Here is a 10,726-nt window from a genome sequence, read left to right as displayed (position 1 = left end):
AATAAGAGCTCTACATATCCAAAGCAGGTGACATAAATATTTAGCGGTGACTCTATCCTAATAATCACGCCATTCAGTTCAATTCAATTCAGACAAAAATGGTCAAAATTTAAACCAATTTATTTCCTGCTTAAAAAAAACAGTTTAGTTAATAAATTGATAAATCGAATAATTTAATCACCAAGCAAAATTTCGGAATTTTTATTCTTTTGTTTTCCTCTGTCTCAAGCTCTACCAATTCGAAATTCCTCCTCTGTTTTTCCCCTTCCCCTGAAGAACTACATCATGCTCATAAAACCTCAGCCGCAAACAACAGATAAAGTAACATTTTCTTAAACGCAACAAAACAAAAAACGTGGGTAACTTAACATTATATTTCTAAACACAACAGGGAAAAAAGAAGAAGCATTAAATTAACAATTTAGAGTACATGAAGATTTCGATGAAAAGAGTTATACAAAGAGAAGAAGCAACGACAACAAACTAGTTATGAAAACCATCTCCTTCCGTTTCTTCGAACTGGTCGGTGCTGAGTTGTCTTCTGGCTTGTGGGGTGGCTTCCTGTAGTAGAACGGAAAGTAGGGAAGAATAGGCTCAGGGGGTGGCGGGGTGGCAAAAACACCACCTCCGCCGCCGCTGTTGTCGCCACCGCCGCCGTAAGGCGGTGTTGGGTAAAAAGGGTAGGAGCCAGAAGGTGGCGGGTATGATAACACGGGTTGAGGTGGTGCCGGTGTAACGGTGGAACCACCGCCAGTTGAAGGGGTTGTGGGCGTGACGACTCCGGTGGGTGGTGGGTAACAGGGATACGGGCAGGGTGGGTTGTCGGATTTTGTTGTTGTTGCAAAAGAAAGGAGTAATATTGAGAAGAAGATGAGATTGTATGATGTTGCTGGGTTTGCGTAAGTGGAGGACATGTTTGGATGAAAAAGAAAATGGAGTTGATGAAGGAAGAAGGAACCGAGTGAGAGTAAATGAAGTTAAGGTGAGTTTGAAGAAATGTGTGTGGTAGTCTTATCGGATGGCTACAGGTGTTTTGTCACGTTTCAACAATGGAAACTATGCCAAAGATTGAAAGTGAAGTTATAGCCACTTGGATGTGATTATTATGAGTAAGAAGAAGTCAATTTGTGATTCAAACCCTGTTTGAAATTTTGGTAATAGAAATTAATAACACCCTTAAATCAGCTTTGCTTTACTGTTCTTTTTAGGTTTAGCTTTTCATTCTTCTTAGCATCATGATTAAAGACTACATTTTACTAATATAGACTGTAGTTTATTTATTGAGTTCCTAATTATTACGCACACTGATGATGGCAATAAATAGACACCAAAAACGGTTTAGTTGGGTTTAATTGGACATCAAAGTGGAGTTGGTGATGTCTGGTGACAACAAACTCCTTGATTTGAGGTTTTAGAAATTAAGATTAGGATAAATAAACTCTTGTAATTGTTTGTTCGTTAGGAATAATAATGATTGCACATGTTATGCCTACGACAAAAAGGAAGAAATACATTCCAAAATCCATCAAGTCATAAAAAAAACTACGATCAAACAAACTCTGGTCTGGTTTTAACAGATAGAAACTTCCAAGTTCCAATGTTATATCAAGCATCTTCAAACTAAATGGAAATTACTTAATTTGACAGGTCACAGCTAGCTTCAACTAACGTATTATTAAGAAAAAAAGTAATATAAAGAGAATGAAAAATAGACTCTTTGCTACATATGCCTTTGGCCTTGAAGAATTATGTTTCTTCAGAATTAGAAGTATAATAAATATATTGTAAGTATAATTACAAGTACAACAACTCATGCTATCCTTAACATTTTGATGTCGAAAATAATAGTATTGTAGCAAATCATGGCTCGTATATCTGGTGATATGATATGTCTGAGAGTGCAAAAGTTGTTGAGTAATAATGCAGAGACAGGGACATTATGGAGAACTATGCATCTTTTCATCAATCAACAGTTTTATTTACGATGAATCAACGAAGCATCCTTAATCGTTAAGTTGAATTAAATTTGAATGATTAATATATGGTTTTGAAATTTTAAGCAGCAAATCTGGATGACATCAAATGACAGTAACTAGTGATGGTGTTGATTGCTTTTGGTTGTCATGGTGTCTTCTGAATCAAAATTATGCTTATCCTCAACGAAATGGAAGTTCTTTTTCACCTTTTTCAGATAATTTCTAACATGTATCTGTGCTTTGATTTTTCTTCTGTAGGAAAAAGCCAAGAACATGTTGCTTTCTTAGCTACATGCTGTAACATTCATCTGTCACTTGTAAGTTCAGTTTATCTCCAAACAAGAGTAAGTGATGTATCTTCTCTCTACACTTCTTATAACAAGTTGGAAGTACAAAATAAAACATATTTCTTGTAATAAAAATAACGTGCATATGTTAAACAGCTTTCAAACTTTAAAAATTGTTATTAATTATATGTTTACTTGAACTTCTTTGCATATATTTTTAAAAAAGAAAAATTAAAATTATTTTGCCTAAAAGTTATTAAAATTAACTCATGTGAAATTCTCTCGTACTACTTTTTTTAAAATTTTATTTTTAGTTTTTTTTTTTATATAAGCTAATTAAAGAAAAAAAATATTTTTTTTTCTCTTCTAATTCTTCATTTGTTTTGCAGTTAAATTGTTTTCATTAAAAGTACTTGTCGAGAAAGTAAGACCAAAAGTTATCATTGGAGGACACAAATAACCTGATTTCTATATTCTATAAGTTTTCACATCAAAAAGTTATTTTCAAATCCATTTTACTCTTTTCTTAAGGAAAAGTTGTGTTAGTTTTGTAAGAAAAATGTTTTGAGTAAACAATAGTTAATAGTGTTGAAAATAAAATAGAAAATGAAAAATCTTTTGTAGAACAATAGCCTAGAATTAGATTTTTTTTTTCAAAATAATTTTTTTTAAATATCCCAAAATAGTGTTTCAAAATATTTCAAAAGCAAAATTTCTTTCAAAATATTTTAGAACCTATTAACATGTTAAGTTAGACTTAAACTTTATATAAGAATAAAGATCCATATAAACCTATTGCTTTAAAGTAATTTTTTATTTTTTTATTTGATGTCAACATCTTATTTCTTGTGTATAAGTTAATTTATGTTTTATTGGTAATATCTCTTCAGTAATCCTTCCATCACATTATATCATAACTGTTGGCAAGTTAGTATTTTTTTTCCTTTTAGTTAGTTTTTGTTTCTTTTCCACACTTAATTCTTGAAAACACATTGTCATCATAGAAGACTCTCCTATTATATTTTTCACAGTTGAAAATATATGAAATTAGTTAATTTTATGTGTGATTGAGTGTTTTGAGAGTTTTATACTCTTAGTTTATAGTTTCTTACCTTAAAATTTTTATTCAAGTAGTGAATTAATAATAAACTTATTCTTTTTAAGTCGTCAAGGTTTTTCTCTTTTTTTTATATTATTTTTTAATAATAAACTTATTCTTTTAAGTTTTAAAGGTTTTTGTCTTCTTCGTATTATTTTTCCTTCCATATTTTTCTAACTTTCTTCGTTGATTTTATGCAAGTTGAGAATACCATAACTCGTCATTGAATTGGTTATGTCACAGTCTAAAAATAAAGTATTATCACTATCTAAATAAGAACTTGAATGAAATGGACCTTATAAGTAATAATTAGAAACCTAATACTACATCTAAATATAGATTAGTTATGATAATTTTGCTAGTGATTTTTCATTAATTAGAAATAAGACTAAATTATATTATATAAATAAAGTAAATTTTAGTTTGCAAGACAATTTAACAAAGTTTAGTTACACATAAATTTATTATCTTAATTTTGTATTAGAGTAGTAAGAGTCAATTTTAGTTTATATTTAGACTTATAATTCCATCCAATATTGGATAGTAGGAATTTTCACACTTGATGTTCTTGACTTAAGTATAGAAGAATGAAGAATGAAATGATAGAGGAGGCATGTGGGTACAAGATTAAATTTGAAGCTAGTGTAATTCAAATTGCCAAAAATCCATTCTATACGCGAGAACAAAATTCAAGAACAGCTGGAAAAAATAAATAATGCAGGAGAAGAATGATTAGACGCGTGGCTCATAACCGAAACCTAACTTTTATAAAAGAAAGCTACAATGCCTAATACTTTAACTTCAATATTTTACTTAATCGATATCATGCTTCTACTTTATGAAATATATGGTTATTTATGGACAATTAATATTAGTAAATATTAATGGGTTAAATTATTTTACATTTTATAAATAAATATTAATAATTGGTTATTAGATTTGATTGTTTAAAAATATATTGTGCTTCACTGTCACAAAATCCTATAAATATATTGGTATTTATGTATAATAACTTTGATCTATCCTAATAAAATATAAACTTTTTATGAAAAATATATGATTTGAGTATCAAAGTGTCTTCTGTAGGTTAATAACCTAAAGTGGATTGCGTACATAAAAATGATTGAACAATCAAAAGAAAACAGAGTAAGAAAAGACGACTGATTCTCGGACCAATTCAACTAAAACAATACTTAATAAGAAGAATTATCTTACAGTGAAAAATGAATTAGGTGGTACTAAATTTTAGTTTTAGTGAAACTGATTGTGTCGGTGGAAAATAACATGTAGTTGGTTTGTTGTTCCTAAACATACATTTATTTGACGTGTCACAGTGGTTATACTTACCAATCCATGATTCCAAATCTGTTGAACATTTCAAACTATTCTAATAATTTTCTTCTTTGGGTTCATGCACATGTCCCCCTCACTGTGAAAGATTCCCATGCCAATTAGGTCATCTATGATTATTTAGTTTAGCATATCTTAATTACAACTGCATGCCTTTTCGGAAGGATAACTCTACAATTCTCTTATATAGTAAACATACATTATTTAAAATTAACACATATTCAAACATTATTTGTTTATTTTAATATTTGATAGTTTTATCACCATTTTATCTGAATAAAACATACATGATAATTAAAGGGTGAGTATATTTATAACACTACAATAAAATAAGTATGTGATCCTAAAAGTTAAAAATAGGGGTGCGCTATTTTTTCTATATTTATATTTTAATTAAGTTTGTTGACATGAATCACTACTGCGTATAAGATATTATTTGTGAAAAGATGTTTTTGGTAAATTACAGGTAGAATGTTTTAATAAATTAATATTGATGTTGACTCTTAAATCGTAATTAACTAATGAAATACTTACGTGATTTTTTTAATGATAAAATTAAATAAAAACAATAAAAGAATAATTTAACCATATCTATGTTGTTATTATTTAAAGATTTTATATACTTTTTTATATAGACATCATCACCTCTTTTACAATTTTGCTAGTTACTACATTGAGTTTTTCGAGGTAAGAAACTTAATTCAAATAATTCAAAATCATGAAAAACAAAAGGACTAAATTGAGCAATAAAGTAAAGGATGAAAACTAAAAATTGAACTAATTTTTTATGTGGCATCTCATTTTTCAAAGTTAATTTGTTTAGAATAATTCTTCATCTCAAGATACACATTTGGGGTAGCTTAGACTATTTCTTAAAGCCACATGAACTAACTCAACTTTCTATGGTGAAACTTTTTTGCACCTTCCAAGCTTACGTATAAATCTGCACTTTCTTCAATCCCCAATGGCAATTGAGATTCACAATCCCATTTTCCTTTTAGCCCTTCTATCATCATCATTATCATTATTATTATTATCATTATTATTATTATTATTATTATTATTATTATTATTATTATTATTATTATTATTATTATTATTATTATTATTATTATTATTATTACCTTTTTGATCCTTTCCTTCCAATTCTCTTCTTCACCCACTTCTGCAACAACTACTATGGTTTTCTTATATTTTTAGACATTTTATTTACCAAATTACTACCTTCAAGAATAAATAAGTACCAAATTCACCACAACCAATAAAAAAAAATTAAATTGATAATTTTAACTAATAATACTATCAATTTAAATTTTATTACAAAAACATTAAAAAAAGTATAGCCTTTAAGATACAGTAATGTTTAATGATTTCGTAATCTTAAAAGTTAATTTTTACATTTTATATTGCTAATTGTCAATAATTAGATCACTTTTATGAAAAATCAGTACACTTTGCAATAATAATTGAATTATATATTGATAATGAATTAAAATTTAATTTTAAGAAATTGAAAGATTAAATATATTGTTAAAAATTTATAAAAACTAAAATTGTACCATAGGTTAGGTGAAAAGTTAAATTTAAACTTAACTAAGTATAAGGAAAAAAATTGTAATTAATACATTTTCAAAATGGTATTTTTTTTTTAATTTTACAATCACAAATTCTAATTGGAAAATATCAATTAGAGAGGTAGGATTTTAATTGGTCTTAATTAAGATTTTGGTTTTAAAAATGTGATATAATTAGGTTATTTTCTTTAATATAAAAGTAATGATGTTAATTCATGTGTTATTCGTTCGTGATTTTATTTATTTATTTATTTTTTATTTTTAAAGATATCATATGACATTATCACAATTTACTATATGAAGGTCATTTTAGTGGTGAAAAGACTGTTGTAAAGGTTCTACAAGCATGTTTCTTTTGGTCTTCATTCTTCAAAGATGCATTTGATCATTGTAAAAAGTGTGACAAGTGCTAAAGGATTGTCAACATCTAAAAGAGGCACGAAATTCCTCTACAAAATATTATAGAAGTTGAATTATTTGATTGTTGGGGTATGAACTTCATTGATCCATTACCTATGTCGAATTCACATATATACATATTAGTGATTATAGATTACGTCTCTAAATGGGTGGCACAATGCAGAAAGTAGATGCAAAAATTGTGGTTAAGTTCTTCAAGAAGAACATTTTTAACTGATTTGGTACTCCTTGAATGTTGATCATTGATGGATGAAGCCACTTTTGCAACCTACATCTAAAGCACATACTCGAGCATTATCATGTTAAGCATAAAAGTTGCCTCAACATATCACCTTCAAACAAATTGCCAAATAGAAGTATCCAATAATATAGAAATAAAGAGAATCTTGGAGAAAACAATCTCAAACTCTAGAAGAGATTTGTTGTTGAAGTCGGATAACACAATGTGGGCATATAGAACAACTTTTAAGACCTCCACAGGCCTAACTCCATTTCAATTGGTCTATGAAAAAACCTGCCATCTACCTTTTGAATTAGAGCATAAGGCTCGGTGGGCACTCAAGCCTCTCAACCTTAATTTGAACCCTGCTTGAGAAAAGAGAAAGCTACAATTGTAAGAACTTTAGGAGTTGAGAACACAAGCCTATGACTCTACACGCATCTACAAGTCTAAAGTGAAGGTTTACCATGACAAAAAGATTCTAAAAAGAGAGATTAGGCCGAACTAACTTGTCATACTCTATAATTCTAGATTGAGATTATTCCCAAGTAAATTGAAGTCTAAATGGTCTAGATCATTTGCAGTTAAGACTGTGAGGCCGTATGGAGAATATGAAATTGAAGATCTAGGGACAAAGAGAAGTTAGGCAGTAAATGGAAAGAGGTTAAAGGAGTATCAAGGTGAAAATATTTGCAAATTCACTACTAAACCCCACTGGACGAACCATGATTGATAAGGCATCGAGCTAAAGATTTTAAGAAAAACACTATTGGGAGGTAGCCAAGCTCTAACAATATTTCATTGTTTTAGTAGTTGCTTAATTGTTTGCATTAGTTGGTTGTTTTCTTGATTACATGAGTAGAGTCATATTTTGTCATTATTGCATGTTTATGTCTTTAGAGAACATGGAAGATCATAAAAGATCAAAGCATTTTGGAGAAATTCATGAAAATTTAATAACGAGTGGGTTTTCAAAAATAAGAAAATTGTTGATAGAGCTTACAGCTCAAGCGAAAAAATTGGTGCTCAATCTTCCATCTAGATAAACAATGGGTTTAAAAATTTGAACTTTAAAAGTTTCATCCTTATATAAAACTTTTCAACTTAAACGCACTACTCACTCTACCATCCCACTCACTCTCAAACCCTCTAAAATTCTCCATTATCCCTCAAATCTTTGCAAAAAATGAGATATCGTGGTCAACCTTCCAATCAAGCTTTGAACCTCTTTCACATTCTTTGGGCTTCTCATCTCTATCACCACTCAAAACATTTCGAAGTTTTCCTCTACCATCCTATGGGTCAACATAAAACCTATATAACTTTTCTCCATCTACTCTAAAGACACCCTTCTTATGATTAAGTTTCAAATGACATTTTTAATGTTGAAAATTTGTCAGTCAAGTTTTTGGCATGTTGTGCTAGAAAACATGATTTTATCACCATATTGTCAATGTACACTTTTACGTTATGTCTAATAACATCAAACAAAACCTTGACCATAATTCTTTGATATGTCACTCCTGCAATTTTAAGGTCGAAAAACAGTACTTCACAATAATAATTAGTGTCTTCAGTAACTAAGCTCATTTTAAACGTATCCTTTTTGTCATAAGAATATGATTATAGCCTAAAATTATGTATATATTTTACCATGTTTTTATAATTAGTTGACATCTATGAAATTATTATGATACTTTATTTTTATTGAAATTTGATTTTGAAGAATCTGTACCCATTAATATTAAATTATTAATAATATATTCCTTCATTTGTCATGATTTTATTTTTTGTAAAAGTATTATTTAATTAATATCTAGAAAACTACAAAAGTAGATACATGTGTGAGTACCGATCGATCTATATATTCATAGGAATAAGAATAAAACCCAAATTTCATATTCCAAAAGAAATAAAAAATCATATAAAATTGTAGTTCAAAGATGATATCTTCATTCCACTCAATTATCCTAGGTATTTCACGTAATACTAGACAAGACCAGGCTTAGGAAAAAAAAAATCTGGTTATCACAAGAATCAAAAGTTTTATATTTCGGATAACCAGAATACAAACAATTAAAATCGTCAAATGTTTCATTCTATTCTATCCACAATAGTTATTTGTGTTGGAAGTCCTAAAACCAATTTATAATATATAAGTGAGGTGTAGACCTCACCTTAAAAGCCGGTTTTGTGGAGTTGAGTTAGGCCTAAAACCCACTTTCTAACATGATATCAGAGCTATGGTTAGAGTCTATCCTAGCGATATTTGTTGGGCATATTGTTCCACCCGCTATTGGACCGTTATCGGACCACCGGTTTTGTGGGGTTGAGTTAGGCCTAGAACCCACTTCTAACAATTTGCATCATAGTGCAAATCACTTCTCTTCCGTAACTATTTGATCGGTTTAGTACTTCCATTTCATATATATTCATTGAATACAATTATTTTTCTTTCATTATTCCCTCATCCTATCTATCACTTTATATATATAATAAATTTATAATTTTTTTTTCTTTCTAGAGTGTATGTAGTATAAAAGAATATTTTGGGTGTGAACGAAACATTTTAAATTTTCTGGCAATTATTTGTTAACGTTAACTATCCCAAGGTCCCTTTTCTCTATCAACAGTTATATGTGAGTGAAAGATGAAAATAAGGGCATTCTTTGTCGTGAATCTCAAATTTTGTATTAGTTTCATAATTAACCTCCACAACAGAAAAGAAAGAAAATAATTTGGATTATGATGCAAACCACAACACCATAAATAATTACACTCTTGAATAGGTGCACCGGTTTCAATCACACTTAACCTTAGTGATGTCTCTTCATGTTACTACGTAAGCTTATTTGTTCTTTATAAAGAATGTGGTTACTAATTTATTAAGGTTGATGTGATGAGGTTTTTCTGAATAATTCCAACTTGAAAATTAACTTCTAAACAATGATTGAAAAAACATCACAAATAAATTGAAACTCAGAATTATTATTAACCACACAATAACGTTATTAGCACAGGAAAATGTCCGTGATCCGTCCTATTAGGACCGGGAAGTGAGTTCTAAATCTTTATATTAGTGAAATTTTTACTATAAGTTAGTTAATATTTTAATTGAACAATATTAAATTTCTCTATTTTTTTTGTTATTTTTTCTTGTTCAACTGTCAACTGTTCTTATGAGGTACTTGGTTATAATGTTTTTTTTATGCGAAATGATACATTAAGACACCTATTTAACACTAATAAACTTATATTTTGAATTTGAATATAAAATAGTTTAGGTGTTGGATAGATGTAGAAAAATTAAATGGTTTTCATTTTTGGCAGTAGAATATCTAGCAGGTTTGTGAGGTATTTTTTAATATTATGTAAGATAATTAAATATAAGTTTGGTATTTAACTGGAGAATGTCTAATTGGTTGGATGATGAAGGAGAAAAAGATAGTAAAAAAGTTGGGAATAGTGTGGTTTAGTGGCATTTTGTCCTATGTTATGCAAAGAAAAAGTATCCATCGTTAGGATAAGCATTGAAAAACAGTAATTCATTGGTAAAAGTTGTAGACTTAACCGGTCTGCTTCTGTCATTTATATGCAACCTAAACCTAAAAGTTATGCCCCATTGAAAGTTTCTCTGCAGTGCGTGAGATAGAACCAAACAGTGAAAAGTTACAACAACATAGGCTAAACTTGTCAAACATCAAGCATTAATTGGTCCCCACTCTATGTATGGTTGGTGTAACCGAAGTTGATGTTTCAAGCCACTGACAAATGGATCTTTCATTTCATAAACATGAATT

At 29.2% G+C, this 10,726-nt stretch overlaps 1 protein-coding gene across 1 annotated transcript; it reads right to left on the bottom strand.

Annotated features, from left to right (window-relative positions):
* Positions 1-299: 299 nt before the first annotated feature.
* LOC106767570 (leucine-rich repeat extensin-like protein 1) lies at positions 300-1,126 on the bottom strand. The gene has a single exon (XM_014652493.2). It carries the CDS (start codon positions 912-914, stop codon positions 453-455), a length of 462 nt encoding a protein of 153 aa, XP_014507979.1. The 5' UTR covers positions 915-1,126; the 3' UTR covers positions 300-452.
* Positions 1,127-10,726: the final 9,600 nt, after the last annotated feature.

The sequence above is a fragment of the Vigna radiata genome, chromosome 7 (genome assembly GCF_000741045.1).
Source record: "Vigna radiata var. radiata cultivar VC1973A chromosome 7, Vradiata_ver6, whole genome shotgun sequence".
Lineage (NCBI taxonomy): Eukaryota > Viridiplantae > Streptophyta > Magnoliopsida > Fabales > Fabaceae > Vigna > Vigna radiata.
Note: the sequence above shows the minus strand (reverse complement) of the source record. Positions and strands in the feature narration are given on the sequence as shown.

Excerpts from the sequence above, each read along its gene's own strand:
- LOC106767570 (XM_014652493.2), bottom strand. The coding sequence starts at position 914 with ATGTCCTCCACTTACGCAAACCCAGCAACATCATACAATCTCATCTTC.